Raw genomic sequence first — 21,618 nt, 5'->3', positions numbered from 1 at the left:
GAAGTCTCACAACACCAAATTAAAGTCCAACAGGATTAATTGGTAGCAAAAGCCACTAGCTTTTGGAGTGCTGCCCCTTTGTCAGGTGGGTGGGGGTTCTATTCACAAACAGGGCATATAAAGACACAAACTCAATTTACAAAATAATGGTTGGAAACGTGTCTTTACAGGTAATCAAGTCTTAAAGGTACAAGACAACGTGAGTAGAGAAAGCATTAAGCACGGATTAAAGAGGTGTGTATTGTCTCCAGGCAGGACAGCTAGTGAGATTTTGCAAGCCCAGGCAAGTCACGGGGGTTACAGATAGTGTGACATGGTCCCAGATGAGGCTCCTCGTGTGCAAAACTTGGCTATCAGTCTCTGCTCAGAGACTTCAGCGGTCACAGGCATTCAGCCTCTGATCTTCGGGTAAGCATTCTCCAAGAAGGCCTTCATGACACACGACAGCGCAGAGTTGCTGAGCACAGATCGATAGCCAAGTTGAAGATGGCCTCAGCCGGGATCTTGGGTTCATGTCACACTATCAGTAATCCTCACGACTTGCTTGGGTTTGCAAAATCTCACTAACTGTCCTGTCTGGAGACGATACACATTGCTTTAACCTGTGCTTAACGCGCTCTCTGCTCATATTGTCTGTACCTTTATGACTTGATTAGCTGTAAAGACTCACATTCCAACCATTATTTTGTAAATTGAGTTTGTGTTTTTATATGCCCTGTTTGTGAACACAACTCCCACTTACCTGACGAAGGAGCAGCGCTCTGAAAGCTACTGGCTTGTGCGACCAAATAAACCTGTTGGACTTTAACCTGGTGTTGTAAGACTTCTTACTTATGGTAGAAGGCAGGCCATTGATGAAGCAGCTGGAAGAACTTTGGCCCAGGACACTATCTTGACGAAGTCCTGCAGTGATGCCCTGTGATTAGGATGATTGGCCTCCAACTATCACAACCATCTTCGTTTGCCCCAGATATAACTCTGGTCAGTGGAGAGAATTCCCCCGTTTCCTGTTGACTTCGGTTTTACTCCCAACTCCTGATATCACAATCAGGTAGATGCTACCCTGATGCCAAGGCAGTTACTCTCTCCTTGCCTCTGGAGTTCAACTCTCTTCTCTATGTTTGATCAGGAGCTGGCCCTGGCAGAACCCAACATGAGCGTCCATGAGCAGGTTATTGCTGAGTAAGTGCCAATTTGTTGGTGACCGCTTCCAACACTTTGTAGATGACCATAAGTAAACCGATGCTGCAGTAATTAGCTGGGTTGGATTTTTTTCTGCTATTCGAGTACAAGACATATAAGGATAATTTTCAGCATTGTCAGTTAGATGCCAATGTTGTAGCTGTACTGGAACAGCTTGGATAGGACACGGCAAGTTCTGGAACACAAGCGTTCGGTATTATTTCAGGAATATCGTCAAGGCCCAAAGCCTTTACAGTATCCAGTGCCTTTAGCCATTTCTTGGCATCACGTGGAGTAATTGATTTGGCTGAAGACTGACATCTGTGATGCTGGGGACCTCTTGAGGAGGCCAAGGTGGATCATCCATTCAGCACTTCTGGCTGAAGATTGTTGCAAACACTTCAGCTTTGCCTTTTGCACTAGTGTGCTGAGCTCTCCTATCATTGAGGGATTATTTTTGGAGACTCCTCCAGTTAATTGTCAATCACCATTCACAACTGGACATGGTAGCATTACCTTGGATTGTAAACACGGAAGAGGCCCAAGGTCCAATACACTCATTCCAGGTTTAGCAGTGTTTCACTTGCACCTCCTTCAATTTGGTCTGTTGCATTCGCTGCTCCCAATGTGGTTTCCTCTGTATTAGAGAGACCAGTCAAAGATTGGGTGATCGCTTTGCTGAGTACCTTCGGTCTGTGCGCAGTCAGGACCCTGATCTCCCCATTGCTTGCTATTTTAACACACGATTGTGCTCCCATGCTTACGTCAGTCCTTGGCTTACTGCAGTGTTCCAGTGAAGCTTAATGCAAATTGGAAGAACAACATCTCATTTCCGGCTCAGCACGTTACAGCCTTCCAGTCTCAACATCGAATTCAACAACTTCAAATGATGAGCTCTCTCCCCACCTTAAACACTTCGTTTTCATTTTATTTAATTCTTAACTGTTCTCTGCCTTTGTTTCTTTATTGTCTGTCTTTATTCTTCTTTCCCCCCGCTCTTTCCCCCATTTTATCCTTTTCTCCCCCTTTGCTTCATTTTTCCCCCTTTTCTCAATTTTACCTCTCCCCATTACCCCCCTCATTTCGTCTGTTACAGTTTACTCTCTGATTTCAGCTTCTCTGCCATTTAGCCATTCAGACTTTTTATTCTCTCTATGGACTGCCATTAGTACCTCTTAGCCTTTCCCCTTGTTTTGTCTTGCATTTCCTCACTCTACATTATAAATATCTCCCTCTTAGCTTTGACAAAGGGTCATCTAGACTCGAAATATCAGCCCTTTTCTCTCCTTGCAGATGTTGTCAGACCTGCTGAGATTTTCCAGAATTTTCTTGTTTGGTTTCAGATTCCAACATCCACAATAATTTGCTTTGATCCCCTGGCTTGTTGGTAATGGCAAAGAGGCGGATATGCCAGGCCATGAGGTTACAGATTGTGGTGGAATACAATTCTGCTGCTACTACTAGTGGCCACGGTGCCTCACGGATGTCCAGTTTTGAGTTTATAATTAAAGTTTATTGAATAGTGTCACAGGTCGGCTTACACTAACACTGCAATGAAGTTACTGTGAAATCCCTTCGTCGCCACGCTCCGATGCCTGTTTGGGTACACTGAGAGAGAATTTAGCATGGCCAGTGCACCTAACCAGTATGTCTTTCACACTCGGGGAGGAAACTGGGGCATCCGGAGGACACCAAGAATGTGCAGACTCCGCACAGACAATGACCAAAGCTGGGAATTGAACCCAGGTCCCTGGCACTGAGAGGCAGCAGTGCAAACCATTGCTTTTCCTAGACCTGTTCGCAATCTGTTTCATTTAGCATGTTGGTAATTTCACATTACTACTTTGGTCTGAAATGACAACTCGCACCTTTACCAAAGATATCATGCATGACTGGAGTGTGACCTCAACAAAGTGCTGGAGATTTAGCAAGTTGAGGGAATTTGGTCGGGGGGAGGGGTGTGAACCTTTGCTTTTTCTAACATTTTCACCATGTGAGGACTGATACCTGCTTTATTATAGGGGAAGAAGCTAGCTGTTTGGTGAGTGTCTGATAAATATCTGATGAGTGGTTATGGACTATTCTAGTCCCAAGGTTTAAAATAGTACAGGAATTTGTGATGAGATTAATAGAATACGTAAAATAAATTATTGATAAAATAAATTATTGATAAAATAATGTGATTAATTAGAACAAGGATTGAAAAGCATTGTGTCACAGCTGTAGCATGTGGGATCTCCTGGATGCCAGTCTGTAGTAAGTGTAACTTGAGGAGCTTCGACTCAGAGTCATTGAGCTGCAGACGCTGCAATTCATCAGGGAGGGAGAGAGTTACCTGGACACTCTGATTCACGCTCCTCAGGATAGGATTTTCTGATTTGGAAGGTGGTCAGGGTGTTACTCAGCTAAGGCAATAAGGGAACCCAGAGGGCAGGAATGTTAGTGTCTGCAATTGTCCAATACGTTTGAGGTTCTTGCAGCTTGTTTGGATGGGTGCTGCAGGGTGGATGAGCTGACTGACCGTGGCACTGTTGAAGAGGACGTTATTCAAGTGGGGAGGCTACATAAGAATGTAATGGCAGTACGGTACAATATAGTGAGTGGGATTGACACTGTTCTCTGTAGCTAAGAGTGAAGTTCTAGCTGTTGTGTTGCCTGCCTGGTTCCAGTGTTCAGGACATCTTCTCAGGCTGGAGAGGAACCTGCAGAGGGAAGGGGAAGGATCCCGTTGTTATGATCCATCTAGATACCGCCAATATTGACTGGATGGTCAGTATTGTATAGTCAATATGAAGAGCTAGGCACCAAATTAAGAAACAGGACCTCGAGCGTAATGATCTTTGTATTATTATTACCTGAGCCAAGTGCAAATTGATAAAGGGCAAATAAGATTAGAGAAATTGAAGCATGACTGAAAGAGTGGAGTGGGAGAAGTGGATTCTGCTTCATAGTGTGCAAACACAAATAATGGCAAAAGTGGAAGTTGTATTATAGGGATGGTCTGTACCTGAATTGTCTTAGAACGAGTGTTCTAGTAGGCCTCTTAATGCAGGAAGTAGAGAGGGCTATAAACTAAATAAGGCAGGTGGGGCCTTGAGCTTGAGTAGATGAAATTGAAAGCAGCAGAGCAAACTAATAATATGGAAAATGATTGTCAGTGAATGGCAGGGTCAGAGAGAAAAACCTAAAATCTACCAGCAGTCAAGAATATTACAAAGTTAACAAAAAGAGAAAACCAGAGGCTTTGTATCTAGATGTACGGAGCAATAAAGTTAATAAATGGTAGTGCATTTTGAAGGAAATAAATGTGATCTGATCTGCCATTACGGAGATGTGACTGCTGGAGGATGCGAATTGGGCCCTGAATGTTGAGGGGTCAGTGACATTCAAGAAGAATGGCAAGATAGGTAAATTAATAGGTTAATTAAGGATGGCATTGGTGCAATAGTTAGAGATGACCATGACCCAGGCAATCAGGATGTAGAATTGGTTTGAAGGGGATGAGGAATAGTTAAAAAAAAAGTCACTTGTGGGAGGGGTCTACATCACCCGTAATAACCACAATGTAAGACAGATTGTACAAGAAGAGATGTTGTGCTTGTAATAAAGGAACCAATATAGGTGACTTTAATCCACATATGAACTGGAAAAATTAGATTGGCAATAAATGTCTGGATGAGGAGTTCATAGAATGTTTTTGAGATTGTGCTGTAAGAAACTATATTCTGGAACAAGTAGAGAGCAGGTCATATTGGACTTGGTATTGTGTAATGTGATTGGATTAATTAAAGATGTCAGAGTAAAGGCACCCCTAGGCAGCAGGACTCACAATATGATTGAATTTTACATCCAGTTTCAAAGGGTGGGTGTGAGACTAGAATTTTAAACTTAAATAAGAGCAACTAAGTGGGCGTGAAAGCTGAGCTCGCTGAAGTGAACTGAGATACTAAGCTGTGGGATCGATCAATAGAGAAGCAGTGGCTGACATTTACGGTGATATTTAAGAATATTCAGAATAAATATAAGTATATAGGTACTAGATGCATTGGTGTTAATTTTCTAAAATTCCCTAGATTCTGGAAGGGTTCTAATAGACTGGAAAGTAGCAAATATATCGTCAAGAATGGAGGGAGATAGAACACATGGAACTGCAGGTTCGTTAGTTGAACATCAGGAAGGTGTTAGAATTAATCATTAGGGTAGGGCATTTGGAGAAACTCAAAGTAACCATGAAGTGTCAGCATGATTTTATGAAAAGAGAAATTCATTTTACCAATCTGTTGGGAGTTCTTTGAAACATAGAACATATAGAACATTACAGCGCAGAACAGGCCCTTTGGCCCACGATGTTGCGCCGACCAATTACGAGAAAAGCAATGACCCTCTAACCTAAACCAATCCCTTTCCATCCATAAACCTATTCACGGACCTCTTAAACGCCCCCAAACTAGGCGCATCTACAACTGCAGCAGGCAGGGCATTCCATTCCCCCACCACCCTCTGGGTAAAGAACCTACCTCTGACATCCGTCCTATAACTACCACCCCTTAATTTAAAGCTATGTCCCCTCGTGCTAGCTTTCTCCATCCGAGGAAAAAGGCTATCGCTGTCCACCCTATCTAAACCTCTAATCATCTTGTATGTTTCAATAAGGTCTCCTCTTAGCCGCCTTCTTTCCAACGAAAACAACCTCAAATCCCTCAGTCTCTCCTCATAGGACCTTCCCTCCATACCAGGCAACATCCTGGTAAACCTCCTCTGCACCCTCTCTAATGTCTCCACATCCTTCCTATAATGTGGGGACCAGAACTGTACACAATACTCCAAGTGCGGCCGCACCAGAGTTTTGTACAGTTGCAACATGATGTTGCGGCTCCTAAATTCTAAACGTATGTTGTGGATAAGAGGAAGACTGTAGACGTACTGTATTTAGATTTTGAGAAGGAATTTGATAAGATGCCATGTCAGAAGTTAGTGTGAAACACAAATGTTCATCATGTAAAATTTAACATTTTAGCGTGCATAGAAGATTGGTTGGCTAGCATAAAGCAGAGTATGCATAAATGTTCTTTTTCTGTTTGCAGGATGTGATGAGTGAAGTCCCCACGGATCTGTGCTGAGGTGTCAACCTTTTACAGTTTATAGCAATGAATTGGATGAGGGGAGCGAAAGCATGGTAGCTAAATTAGTAAATGATAGAAAGGTGGGCAGGAAAGTATTTTGTGAATAGGATGTTGCAAACGGATGTAAACAGGTTGACTGAGTGGAGTACAATGTGGGAAAATATGAGGTTTGCTTTGACAGGAAGAAAAGGTTGCTTAAACAGAGAATTGCTGCAGAATTCTGTGGTGCAGAGGACAATAGGTGTTCTTGTTCACAAGTAACAAAATGTTTACTATGCAGTTACAGCAAGTAATTAAGAAGGCTAATAGAATGCTGTCCTTTTATGAGGGGAATTAGACACAAAATACTATGGATGCCAGAATCTGAAACAAGAGCAGAGGATGCTGAAAAAATTCAAGAGGTTGGGCAGCATCTGCAAGAACAGAAAGCAGAGTTAACATTTTGAGTCCTTTAGCATTTCATAGAATAGAGTAGAATCTCTACAGTGCAGAAGGAGGCCATTCAACCCATCCAACTTGCACCAATCGTAATCCCACCCAGGCCCTATCCCTGTAACCTCATGTATGTACTATGCTAGTCCCCTTGACACTAAGGGCCAGTCCACCTAACCCATACATCTTTGGACTGTGGGAGGAAACTGGAGCATCCAGAGGAAACCCACACAGACACAGGAAAGCTATGTAAACTCTACAGAACCTGGATACCTGGTGCTGTGAGGCAGCAGTGCTAACCACCGTGCTGCCCCTTTCCAATTCTACATGCTGATCTACCTCCGATAATGTTTGATTCCACTGCCTAGCAAGAATCTATCAACCTCTGCCTTAAAGATATTCGATGATCCTGCCTCCTGCACCTCTGAGGCAGAGAGTTCCAGAGTTTCACAACTTCAAAGAAAAGTTTTCTCCTCCTCATTGATCAAAAAAAGGCAATACCTAGTTTTAAAACAGTGCCCCGTGGTTCTAGACTCACCCAAAGGGGGGTGGATCATTGCTGTGTCAACTTTGTTGAGACCGCTCAGGATCTTATATACTTGAATCAAGTCAACCATACTCTTCTAAACCCCAGCAGTAACAAGCCCAGACTGCCCAATCCTTCCTCATAAGTTCATTCCAGGTATCATCCAAGTAAACCTTCTCTGAATCAACTCCAATGCATTTACATCCTTCCTTAAATAAGGAGACACAGTAGAAGAGATGTAGCCTCTCACCACTGCCCTGCAGCATAATATCCTTACTTTTATAAGACGGGGACCTTGGAAAAACTCAGCAGGTTTGACAGCACCTGTGCGTCAGAACTGAAGAGAGAGAGACTGTGTTAGATATTGAAGTGTAGCTGTGCGAAATTGCAACAAGATGTAATTAACCACAGATGGTGTGTCCGCCCCTTAGAATTTTTCTTTTATACTAAAAATATACTTATTCTGAAATATCACTGTAAATATCTGCTACTGCTTTTCCATTGATCAATCCCATAGCTTAGTATCCCAGTTCACTTCAGCCAGCTCAGCTTTCATGTCTGCATAGTTGCCCTTATTTAAGTTTAAAATCTTAGTCTTGGATGCTTTGGAATTGGCTGTAAAATCCGAGGTTAACAAAAGACAGATGAATTGGTGTGTGGGGGAACCACTCAGCACCTTGCACTCATGCCCACATGCCCGCCTTTGTCCTGCTGTAATGTTCCAGTGAAAACCGGCGCAAGCTGGAGGAATAGCGTCACATCTTTGGGTTGGCCATGTTGCAGCCCTTGGGACTCGGATGTTGAGTTCGGCAGTTTTAGATTGTGATCTTTCTACTTCATTTTAAGCCCCCTTTTAAAAAATATCCCGAATATCTATTGCCTCAATACAGCTCCCCCTCCCACACCAGGCCATCTGCCTTTTGTTCTTAAAGTTGCTATATTTTGTTGCAATCACTCATAACTCCCTTCAGTTCTGATGAAGAGACTCAAACTGTTAAATCTGCTTTCTCTCCTTACAGGTGTTGCTGGACAGTCTGGGCTTGTTATTGCTGAAGTTTAGATTAGGTTGACTTGATTCAAGTATATAAGATCCTAAATGGTCTCAACAAAGTTGACGCAGCAATGATCCATCCCCGCTGTGGGTGAGTCTAGGACCACGGGACACTGTTTTAAAATTAGGTATTGCCTTTTTTGGTCAATGATGAGGAGAAACCTTTTCTCTGAAGTTGTGAAACTCTGGAACTCTTTGCCTCAGAGGGCCAGGAGGCAGGATCATTGAATATCTTTAAGGCAGAGGTTGATAGATTCTTGCTAGGCAATGGAATCAAACATTACGGAGGTAGATTGGCACGTAGAATTGAAAACACAGATCAGCCATGATCTTACTGAATGGCAGAACAGACTCAACGGGCTGAATAATCCACTTCTGCTCCCATTGCGTATATTTGTACCCCTGCAGGATATCAAGGTAAAAAGTATAAAGAAAATGTTGTTACGAGGTTTCAACTGTCATATTTGGAGGAAAACAAGTCCAATTTGGAAGGCATGTGATTCTCTTTGTATTTTTCATTCCTTCTGTTTTCCCTGAAAAACTAGACTGCCATTAGTGATATTAATGGCACTATTCTACAGCTGAGCAGCCAATACTATCATTTTTTACCCTGCTGCATTCCTCAATTTCTAAACTCTGTGTTTCTTCTTAATTCATCTTTCACACCTCTCCACTGCTTTAGTTTCCTCCTCATTTATCTTTTGTGCTCCCATCCACTTCAAAACCTAGTGCTTGTTTCTTCCACCCACAGCTCTTGTTCTGTTCTCCATTTCTGTTCCCTTTGTCTTCCTTGATAACTGTTGTCCCTCATTCTTGATATGCTGTTAATGCATCTCCTCTGCATTGTTTCGTTGGCAGTCATCATAAAACTGGCCTTAATGGTTTAACTGTTTAGCCAATACGTTACAGCCCTTGGCTGTGATGTATATTTCAGCTGCACAACATGAGAAATATTAATATAATTATGGTGGAAAAACGATGTTAATGTTCGAGTATAAACGTGTCAAGTGTGGCAACTATTTTCTTTCTCAATGCCTCTTCTGAATCGGGGTAGATGTGCGTGCAGGGAGAAATCTCTACAGTCTTGTTTGTAAGTGATAAGGGATTTTTATTCAAGATGTTGTGGTTTAGTTTCATAGAATGCAATAGTGGCAGGACTTGTATATCTGAATTCTGAAATTAATATTTTACTTTTGTCTGGTTGAACATTTTCTGCCCTGTGCAGAATCCAACAATTAATGGTTTTCAAGTTAAATGTTGTCCTTTATCACTTAATGATTGATTGTTTACTTATCTGAACAAATGTGCTTGGAATTACTTTGAGACCTTTATATTGTGTATGAGAGATGAGATATTTTCTTCAGAGACCAGGGAGTTGTTCAGTTCTATGATTGCGTCAAACTGAGCCTTTTGTTCATTTATTCTGGCCCACGCAGAGCAGTTTAGAATATTTTGTTGACTCCATTAAAGGATTGAGTGGGCGCAATTTCAATTAGTGTCAGTTTTTCTGGTTGCTTTTAAAGTTCTCAATGCAAGTATTTTAAAAGTTTTTACAGCTTCGAGCCTGAAAGATTCATGATGCTTTTCTTCAGTTATTTAAATAAAGTGTAAATGATCTTTTTAGGGTATAGTTGGGTGCTTCATTGGAAAGTTATGAAAACTGGCATTCTGTTGTTACATGGGCTGCTGGCCTAAGGATATAATAAATTCAGCTTTGGTCATCAGCTTTTCTAATCACTATCAACAGCATGGATTGCAGTGCTTTCAGATATCACTTGTGAAAAAAAATTCAGTGTTGTTCTTCTCTAACGATGCTTAAACTGTGGTAAACCTTTTGTCCTTGTGGGCACCGTGTCCTCGCTGAAGTCCCCGTTATTAGTTTGAGCCCAAGTGTGTGAGGTTGTTTCAGCTGACCCCAGGCAGGACTGGAAACAGACGACATTCCTTTCTCCTGTCTGTAGTTCTGTAATGCTGCTTCTATTTGTAACTTCACTAGAGAATGTAAGATTTGAGATGTAATAGGCATGAATCTGTGTGGCTCAATATATTTGTTCACAAAGCCATTGGGAAATATAGCGACCATTATAAAAGTGATATATTCTCCTACGATAGTCATTTAATTGCTACTTAGGCATACAGATATTTTATTTTTACAGTTGTAACTGATTATTTTCTCCAGGCTAACAAATTACTGAAGTCAAGTCGAAAGAAAAACAGCTAGACCTGATTTAAAATTTAATTCCTGCTGCTGACCTATAGTCTGGAACAGGTACAAAGAAAGGTTCCTACCTCGGTACTGAAGAAGTATTTTAAGAGGCAAAAAAAAGGACTTTTCAATCAATTCATTAGTTATGGACATCATTGGCAACATTGCTCTTAGATGTGGTGATGTGTTATCTTCTTGACTTGCTGCGCTCAGTATGGTGTGTTTGAATGGCTATCTCAACCTTCTCAGAGATTAGTGACAACCACATTCTATGATTCTTTTCACAGGCTGTACGATGTAAGGACGACAGATTTCCTTTCCTGACTGGCTTTAGTGAACCTGATGGGTTTTTGCAACAATTTCGTACATATGTAGCCATAATAACTAATAGTCTTTTAATTTCCAGATTTGGTTGATTAACTGAATTCTCCAGTTGCTGTGGTGGGAGTTGATTCATGTTTGTAGATGATTAGTCCAGATTTCTGGATCACGTAACTACTATGTTACTGTTCCTATTCAATAAAAGTTGCTTTGCAAAGTTTTTGATTTGCTGTTAGAAAGCAAGAAATGGGTTTCTGAGCAGTTGTGATATGGAAATAATCACGTATGCTTTTGTTAGGCTTATGGTGTAATCATTTCAAAATACTATGATTCTAATTGGAAGAATAATTGCAAGAATAGGTGGGGCATTTGCTTGCCTGGTCTTTATGCCATTTCCATTGCTCAGTATGTTCAATGTGAATCTTATCAATGTGAAGGTTGACATCTTAGAGTCAAAGGAGCTGTGGTTTCTGAGGGCCAATTACAGTGTTCTTGTTCCTTAATGTGATGAAACCCACCTGTGGCTAGTGTTATTTTCATGTGTGTATGTGATTTTATTTTTGGTTTAGCGCATGCTATTAAACTAGGAATATTGTGAAAATAACAACAGCTCCTTTGCCATGTGTTTCTGAGGGCCAATTACAATGATCAAAACTGATTGATAAGATTTTTGTCAGTCAAATGGTGTTGTATTGAAGTATCTCAGAGTACAATATTCTCAATAGAGAAACGTTGAATGTTATTGCATTTTCTGTATTGAAGTATTTTGGAATGCTCTTTTATCTTTTAGATATTCTGTGAATAAAGTATATTTTTGGGAAAAAGTGAGTAATTGTAATTGAAGGAAAAGCAGCAATGATCTATTGAATGGTGGAACAAACTTAAGGACTGAATGGCCTAACCTTTTAAAGTTTATTTATTATTGTCACAAGGAGGCTTACATTAACACTGTAATGAAGTTTCGGTGAAAACCTCCCACTTGCCACACCCTGGTGCCTCTCCTTCCTGAAGGAGAATTTAGCATGGCCAATGCTCTGAACCAGCCCGTATTTTGGACTTGTTCCTACCTTCTATCCTTGTTCCTATCTCCTGTTAGCAAAGAAGTTCCCAATCACGAGAGATACAGAAAATGCTGGAAACACTCAGCAAGTCAGGCAGCATCTGTGAAGAGAGAAAAGCGGAATTATTGATTCTTTCATTAACACTTGGGAGGCACTGATGAATATTTTTCAGCAAGTACAGAGCCATGGGAAAGGGGAGGAGGAGGGTGATAACTAAAAGGGAAAGGTCTATCAAAGTCTGGAGACAAAAGTTACTTCTTTTGTTGTGGTTCTGTGGGTGTAAGTATTATGTGCTCAAAAGAAACATTGGATTTGTGAAACTTTTGAAGCTTAGAAGTTTTGTAATACAACAACAATATATGTAGTGCTTGTAATGTAACATCCCAAGGTACTTCATAAGAGCATTATAAAACAACTGAACTGTGGAAGGAAATATTAAATCAGGTGACCAAACCTTGGACAAAGAGCTATGTTTTAAGGAGCATCTTAAAGGCGGAAGGTAGGGCCGAGAGGTATGGTAAGGGAATTCCTGAGCTTAAGGTCTAGGCAATTGACAGAACAGCCACCAATGGTTAAGCAATTATAATCAGGAATGGGCAAGAGACCAGAACTGGAGGAGGGCAGATATCTTGGAAGGTTATGGAGGAGATGTAAAACAATTTTAAAATCATTTTAATATTGTAAAATTTAGTCAATATCTATGGTCTTAAGGAAAGAGTGATGTATTCTTTTAATAAGAATTTTTGTTGTTTGTTTCAGATCGATGCCCTAAGTAAAAGAAGCAAAGAAGCAGAGGCAGCCTTTTTAAATGTTTACAAAAGACTAATTGATGTTCCAGGTATGTTTGTGATTTACCCAAAGTGGTCTGTGACCTAAGCCAGTGCATTTTATGTTAGTTCCTGAGCTTTAGAAATGCTTTGTTTATGTCCTTTGCTCCCCTGGGATTTGATATAAAAATTAGCCCAAACCTAGGTTTTGTGAATCTAAAACCATGTTTCAATCTATATGATAAATAAATATTGATTCACTCAAAGAGACTATGGTGCTTAAAAATGTCAGGAATACTGAAGTTGAAATGGTGTTGTATGGACAAACCTATATTCTTGAGCTTTTCATTGTGCCCATTAAGTTCCACAATAGTACTGCAAACCAGTGCTATCTTCATGTTCATGGTGGAAGAGATTCCGTTTTGTTTGAAAACTTAAATATTGGTGAAATTTTTCTGCACTTTAGGCGAAGTACTAATAGGATTGTAATTAATCTAAGAACCCTTAAATTCTGTAGTTCTGTAATTTGTTTTAAATTTGGCATGAAAATGTGTTGTGTAGAAAATGTGTACTTGATTATAAAGACCATTCAAAAGATGTGCATAACATATGTTACCTGTTTAAAACAAGTGTATCTATAATATTTTCCCCATATTTTCCACGTAGAAACGGGACTGTGTCTGTGCATCTTTATTTTTGTTTCATGGCTATTCATTTTGACATAACACTGTTACAATAATTTGCATCCTATTTATTGTACATCATTTTTTAAAATGTCAGTGTTGTATGATCATCACTGGCTTTCTTCTGAACGGAGCTGAGGTGAACCTCGGGTCTGACCTTATGTTATGTTGTGTACAGTTTTAACATCTAAACCAGATCCACTGAGACAAATTTCTCTATACCTTGTTTTCTGTGTACTCTTTACAGTTAGTCTTGGTGGGTCAGTCGTGGAACTGCTCAGTAAATCATGACTGCTGTGGTTAGGGGCTCTCATTGCGATAACTCATTGCAGGTTTCTAACATGGCTTGAAATATGGGCACAACTTACTAATGCCAGTGCCTGTAATATAAAATATTATTTCAGGTGTACTGTGTGACTGAACTACAATGCAGCTGTGAATTCCCAGAAACATTTTTCATTTTCCTTAAATTTAGAAGTAATGCAGAGTAACAGGTATATTTTTCTCTTCAGTCAAATAATTTAAATAACAATGTTATGGTGGCTTGGATAGTGGATTTTTCTTATAACACTACTGTTTGTTGTATGAAAAAAGTGCTTAGAATTCCAGCTGATTTTCCTTAATGAGACAGTTGAGTTAATTATGTAATCCTCTAATTACATTAGCCACGAAACCCCGCTTTAACAGACAGAAATACATCTGAAAATGTGGTGCCATCAGATGAGCTGCGTTAAATATACATAGGAAGGAGCTATTCATCTTCCTGCAGGGTGCTAGGCCTTCAAATAGCAGTAGAGTCTTCCAGATGTTTACAAATAATCTGAAATTATAATGGCTTTTAAAAATCTGCTGGCACTTTCGAGTTCTGCAAAACATTCTTGGCAATTTGTTGCGTTTAAGTTTTTGCTGATATTTAATATTTTTAGGGAACAAGATAACATTACAAATGTGCAACATAATGCATGTAAATTTCTGGCAATGTAGACGAAGATATTGGTAAACCTTATATTCTGAATAACTTGCTACCTTTACTAGAGCATGTCTGAAAAGTAGACAAATAGTACATTGTGCAAAATAACAATTCTATGTATATTATGTTCATAAACAATATTATCCAGGAAACATTTAAGATGACTGCACCTTTAGCGGAAGAAGGCTTGTGTCCCCTCAGTATGTGACTTCCAGTGTTCTAGATGCCATTTATCTTTATTTTCTTTTCTGTTTATATTCTTCTTCTGTTTTCTATGCTTCATCCTTTCCTGATCCCCCTTCCTCTTTTTCTTTATATCCTTTCATTTCCCACTCTCCTTTTGCTATTCCCCTCTTGTCTCCTTTAGACTTTTCCACTCTTCCCTGCTATCTCTGTTCCTCTTTCCTCTTTTCTGTTTTTCAATTTTCTCTTTCCTTGCATTCCACTCTCTTACTTTCCCTTTTTTCACCTTAGATTTCCCATATGATCCATCAATACACTAAGGTTTGCTCTTCCTTTTCTTTCATGTTGCTATTTCCACACCTGCATCAATCTTCTAACGCTCCAGAAATAACACCAAACTCCTGTCCCTCTGGTTTTGTCAATATCTGCTGTATTTGGGAACAATTCCTTCTTTCTCTGTATTTTTGGCTTTCAGTAAATGGATATGTTTCAGACTGGAGCTGGCAGACAAATGTTCCAAATACCGGGATTCCTTCTGGCACCTATCCACAACTGAGCCTGTTAACCTGCAGTACAGACACACCCTGGTTAATCCCAATTGTCAGGAGACTGCTGAAGCCCCCACCAGCAGCGCATTCTTCCCCTCACCCCCTCGTCCACAAAGCAGATCTCAAGCCCCTCCTCCCGATGTCCAAGGTTTGGGGGGGCCCTCCTCCCAGCATCTCAGATCCGATGCCCTTCCTCTCGTGCCTCAATACCCCTGACCTGGGACTGCAATTCTGAACAAAGGTGCAATGTTTGCACTTATCCAGTCCCCTATGCCTGAGTCTCAGGAAAACTGGAAAATTATGGCCAGTGCCTCTACAATTTCTGCACTCACTTCCCTCAGTATATTTGAATGCATCTCACCTGGTCCTGCTGCTTATCAACTATGAGTACAGACATCCTAGCAATACCTTCTCCTTATCAATTTTAAACCTTTCAAGTGTTTAAATTCCACTATCCCAGCACCCCCCTTTACCATGACCTGGGTAGCATTTTCTTTCTTAGTAAAGAAACAAATGCAGGATATTCATTTAATACCCTTGCCTTCTGACATTTTTTAATTCCCTTTTATCTCTCTTTAACCATTTATGTGCCCATAGCAGACCTTTGGATTTTCTTTTACGTTAGCTGCCAGTTTGTTCTCCTCCCGTCTCTGCCTCTTATTTGCTTTCTCAGCCTCTTCTCTCGAAGCTTCTATTTTACTACTTGTTCTCAATTGTAAAATCTACCTGACATCTGTCATAACCACACTTTTTCTGCTTCTTCTCAATCTCTGTCTCTTTTGTCATCGAGGGACATCTGGATTTGGTTGTCCTACTTTTTCCCCTTCATTGAAATAAACTTGGATTGCACCCAAACTATTCTTTTAAAGACAGTGTTTGCCTGCCAATCTTTGTTTCCAGTCTACTTGGGTTAGATTCATTTCTTAGCCCGTTGAATTTGGCTTTCCCATAGCTAATTGTTCATGTTCTGATACATTGATCACTGTGACCTAAATGTTTTCTTACCGATATTTCATCCACTAGGCCCACCTCATTTCTGAGAACCATGTTCAGCAGTGTCTCATTGGACTGAAAACTTACTGTGTAGACAATTCTGAACATGCTTTAGGAGCTTTTGGTCCTCAATACCGTTTACTTCACTACTGATTCATTCTATATTCTAATAATTAAAGTCCTCTACTCTATAATGTTAGCATTCTCTGTAATTTCCTTCCAAATTTGTTCCTTTACGCCTTTCCCACTTGTTGGTGGCCTATACTCTACACCATGCAATATATTGTACTCTTTTTGTTCCTTAACTCTGTCCAAGTCGACTCTGCTCTTCAGAAAGGCAAAATATTGCAGAAGCTGGAATCTGAGTCAAAAACAGAAAATGCTGGAAAAACTCAGCAGATCTGACAGCGTCGATGGGGAGAACGGAGCCAGTGTTGCAAGCCTGGATGACCCTTCAGCAGAGTTAAGACAAAGAAACTAGGACAAGATATATACCATCTGGGGTGGGGTGGCGGGGGGGGTGCGCACAGGGGACTGTAATTAGACAAAGGGAACATAAATGGTGATGATAAATGCTGAGAAAATGCTAACAGCATCCATTCAGAGATCAACTTTGTCCTTGATCCCTCTGGCTCATTCTCCCTTGATCTAATGCCGCAAAATTTTCCTTATGGACACCTGATGGATTATAGTGGTTTTAGAAGGTGGCACGATACCTTCTTATTGAGAGCAATTAGGAATGGACAACAAATGTTCGCTTTGCTAGTAATGCTTACAATGTGAAAGAACTAACAAAAATTAATACTATCATCCACCTCCTTTCCTTTCCTATCTTTCTTGCACACCTTGTATACATGAATACTTAATAGACTTGGGCCAGGTCTCAGTTGTCACTGCGACATCATAATTCCAAGTGCCTATGTCTGCAATTCTCCAATCTTAATCTTGGTGTGCAGTACGCTGACACTGTGGTTAGCACTGCTGCCTCACAGAGCCAGGACCTGGGTTTGATTCCCGCTTGGGTCACTGTCTGTGTGGAATCATAGAATCATAGAAACCCTACGGTGCAGAAAGAGGCCATTTGGCCCATCGAGTCTGCACCGACCACAACACCACCCAGGCCCTACCCCATATCCCTACATACTTACCCACTAATCTCTCTAACCTACGCATCTCAGGACACTAAGGAGCAATTTTAGCATGACCAATTTGCCATTTGGAGTGGGCACATTCTCCCCGTGTCTGCGTGGGTTTCATCTGGGTGCTCCGGTTTCCTCCCACACTCCAAAGATGTGAGGGTTAGGTGGATTGGCCATATTAAATTGACCTTAGTGACAGGGAATTAGCCGTTATGGGAATAGGGCCTTGGTGGAATTGTGGTCTGTACAGACTTAATGGGCCAAATGGCCTCCTTCTGTACTAGATTCTAGGATTCATGATTACCATACTCCAGACATTCATGGACATGCACAGTAACCATAATTTACATTTATTGCTTTCTGTCATGTTAAACACGCCTACTATTTCCTACTCTAGTGCATCTGCTCCCAATATTCTTCACATCCTGGTATCCCTTTCTAATATCACCTCCTGGACTGATTTGCTAGTGCAATTAGGAGGGTTGGACTAACTTGGTAGGGGTGTGAGATCCAGGAGGAAGAAGAATACCAGGTTAAGCAGAATAATGGGAGCAACAGATGTACTATTAGAAAATTGTAGGTTAATAGGGTATAGTTCATGCCCCTGTCTACAACAGAGGAGATGAGTTGGAAATGGTTGACAGCTTCAAGTTTCTAGGTGTCCACATCACCAACAATCTGTCCTAGTCCCAAAAGTTATAAAAGCCCACCAATGCCTCTACTTTCTCAGGAGGCCAAGGAAATGTGGCATGTCCACTACAATTGTCTCCAATTTTTACAGATGCACTATAGAAAGCATCCTTTCTAGATGTGTCACAGCTTGGTATGGGCTCAGGCTTTGACCACGACTGCAAGAAATTACAAAGGGTGGTGAACAAAGCCCAGTCCATTATGCAAACCAGCCTCCTCATCCTTTGATTCCACAGAAAAGCAGCCGCCCATTCTTTGATTCCTTGGAAAAGCAGCCAGCATAATCAAGGATCCCACGCACCCCAGTCATGCTCCCTTAAACCTTCTTCCATTGAGAAAAGATGCAAAAGTCTGAGAACATGTACCGACTGGCTCAAGAACAGCTTCTTACCTGCTACCATCAGATCTACCTTGTATTATGTTGATCGTTCTCTATGACCCAGCTGTGACTGTAACACTGCACTCTCTCCTTTTCTTCTCCCCTATGTACTCTGAACGGTATGATTTGTATGGCTTGCAAGAAACAACACTTTTTACTGTACACCAATAAATGTGGCAATAATAAATCAAATCAAAATCTTGGGTCTTCTGTCATGATTTGTGAGTACTGATGAGTTATTTCATTAGTAAAGCATCATGACCAAACCCTGTTCTGTGGTGCCTCCAAAGTCACAAGTATGTACTTTGCTTTATTTGTCACTGATGAGAACTGCCAACCCAAAATCATTCTTCCACTGACGTTGACATCAAGATCAGAGATGATGGATTGAACTTTGGGGCCTTTGTATTTTATACAGTTCTCTGACAGTAGCAATATAGGAATGCTATAAAGAGAAAAATGTGAACCTTTATATTAAAAGTAATAATTAGTTGACGAAAACTGAAATCTCTTCATTATGAAGGATGCTCAAGCTTCATAGGTGATTTATTGCCCATGAGAGAACTTTATTTCCATTAATACAGCTTTTGTTTCTTGCATTAAATTTTCCTTAGAGACTGTGACAGTAACAGTTCCAATATGTAGCAGGGCACTTTTGGTAAAAGTTAGTTTCTGAAATTACAGTGTGTGTCAAAGTTTGTAAAAGTGTATAATCTAGCTGAGTTAGCATACAGCACTGATATATGCAAATACCAACTGTGCTCATGTTTTCCCCAGATCCCACTTTCTTAATATTCACCAAAGTATAAATTGACAACTTGAGTGTAACTCTGATGCATGCTAATAGTATTTGTATGCAAACACTTCTCCTCATATTGACCATATTAGTGAGGCATTCAGAGTTGCTTACACATTATGGTTTTTTTAGTATTCTCGTTTTCACCTTCATCAGTGGGTCAAATCCCTTCAGGAAAATTGCACCTCTGATTACACTCTCCCCTTTATCAAAAATGTAGCTGCGTGTATCTGTATGGATGCCGTAAAAATGGTAACAAGCATTTAAACATGAAGAATAAATTAAAATTTCCTTTCCTGCCGAGCTTCCTCAGGATGTGTTTCTGATCCAATAGAAGCTGATCTTTTAATATTGCCATGGAATTTCTGTAATTGCACTGCACAAATAAACATCACCAACAGTCTCTTTTTGGCGGTTCTTCGGTAGTTTTGAAGGGTCACTGGGTACAAAACTGATCTACTAGCCAGCATAGTTGGGATTTGTGGGGTAGTGGGAGTGGTGGGGTCTTTCATCAGTTTAGGACACTGCATTTAAACAATCTGAGTCGATGCCAAATGCTTATGTTACTAGCATAAAAACATAAGAAATAGAAGCTGAAGTGGGCCCTCAAGTCTACTCTACCATTCAATAAGATTTCATCCCTTCCTGAACTATCCCCGTAATGATTCTTTGGGTAAGGTATACTCCTCCCACAACACAAGCTTCACTGTTAAGTTTACGTGTCAGCTATGGCTCAATTGGCAACATTCTTTCCTTTGAGTGACAAGATTCTTTGTTCAAATCCCACTCCAGGATCAGCGCACAAATGTTGGGGCTGAGACTACAGAGTCATAATGAGGAGGTGCTGTCTTGTGGATACTCTACTGTCTGCCCTCATGGGATGTAAAAGATCCCATGATGCTATTTAGGAAAGCAACATGGAGCTATCCCGGTGCCCTGGCCTATATTTATTTCTTGACGGACATCACAGAAGGAGAGTATTTCATTATTATGACAGTACTTTTTCTGGGAGCTGGCTGTGTGCATGTTGGCTGCCACATTTCTGCATTATAACTGGCTGCAGGATGTCCGATTGTCACGTAAGGGGCTATATATGGAAGGCTGTCTTTCTTTTCCTGGACTGTGCTGAGCAAAGTAAATACAGCTGACCTTGAGGAAATAATTTTTATTAATGCAGCTGATTCTATGCAGTCGTTGATCTAGAAATGCACCATCAGTGTGCATTTCCTTTCCCCAATTTGTCTTCACCTTAGAACTGAACATTTATTCTTGTCGCGTTTACAAATCAGTAGCAAGTCCCTATTTTGCTCCTTGGATACAATGGGAATTGAAAACTTTTCACATACAAATCTTGTTAAAAGTGATTGCCTATCTGTCACATCTATAAGACATTAACAATTCCTATCACTTAAAATTACTTCTGGGTTTTCACGAGTAATTTCAAATGCATGTTGACCTCCAGTTCCCACACATAACTCCCTCTTGGATTGAGCACAGATCAGTCTGACTGTTGGGTTCAGACAGTGTGGCAAACGTGAGAATGATTTCTTCCCTCCTCCCTCACTGGAACAGATGTTGGTAATGATCAAAATCAAATTTTGATCCAGGTAAATTGTGACATTGATGTTTATTTTCACTTTCCTAAGAAAGGTCGTGGGTGGGGAAAAAAGATTTTAAGTTTGGGTTTGATATTCTGGTATTTTAATTTGCAAAATGCGTGCTAAAGCCATTTGTTATCACTACCCATAAAGAAAGAAAATCTTACATTTATAAAGAAAAGCAAAATACTGCAGATGCTGGAAATCTGCATTCAAAACAGGACATGATGGAAATACTTGGCAAGTCAGGTGGCCGTTGTGGAGAAAGAAACAAAGTTGATGAGCTTCATCAAAACAAAAGAAAGTCATGAGACCTGCTGAGTATTTCCTGCATTTTCTTTTTTATTGCATTTATATGGCACTTTCACAGCCACCAGACATCTCAAAATGAGGTACTTCTTAGAACATAAGAACATGAGGAATAGGAGCAGGAGTAGGCCATCTAGCCCTTCGAGCCTGCCCCGCCATTCAATAAGATCATGGCTGATCTGTCGTGGCTCAGTTCCACATTCCCGCCCTCTCCCCATAACCCTTAATCCCCTCGCTTATCAAAAACCCATCAACCCGTGTCTTAAAAATATTTAGCGAGGCAGCCTCCACCACTTCAACGGGCAGAGAATTCCAGAGATTCACCACCCTTTGAGTGAAGAAGTTCCTCCTCAACTCCGTTCTAAACCGCCCCCCCCCCCTTTATCTTGAGGCTGTGCCCCCTAGTCCTACTGTCCTTTCTGAGCAGGAAGAGTCTCTCCACCTCTATCCTATCCATCCCATTCATCATCTTATCCATCCCATTCATCATCTTATATGTCTCCCCTCATTCTTCTAAACTCTGATGAGTACAAGCCTAGTTTATTCAGCCTCTCCTCATAGCTCAACCCCTCAACTCCGGTATCAGCCTAGTAAACCTCCTCTGCACTCCCTCCAAGGCCAAAATATCCTTGCGTAAGTGCGGCGACCAAAACTGCACACA

At 40.7% G+C, this 21,618-nt stretch overlaps 1 protein-coding gene across 5 annotated transcripts in view; it reads left to right on the top strand.

Moving 5' to 3' along the window:
- The window catches only part of cux1a (cut-like homeobox 1a), a 507,476-nt gene that overhangs the window by 256,112 nt on the left and 229,746 nt on the right, over positions 1 to 21,618 (top strand). For all 5 annotated transcript variants that reach the window (XM_080211032.1, XM_080211029.1, XM_080211030.1 and 2 more), the window contains exon 4: positions 12,662 to 12,740. In XM_080211032.1, the coding sequence (XP_080067158.1) occupies positions 12,662 to 12,740 (79 nt within the window). The remainder of the gene's footprint in view (positions 1 to 12,661; positions 12,741 to 21,618) is intronic.

This window comes from Carcharhinus amblyrhynchos, chromosome 23 (assembly GCF_965287045.1).
Source record: "Carcharhinus amblyrhynchos chromosome 23, sCarAmb.v2.hapA, whole genome shotgun sequence".
NCBI lineage: Eukaryota > Metazoa > Chordata > Chondrichthyes > Carcharhiniformes > Carcharhinidae > Carcharhinus > Carcharhinus amblyrhynchos.
The sequence above is the reverse complement of the archived record's forward strand: the minus strand, read 5'-3'. Positions and strand labels throughout refer to the sequence as shown.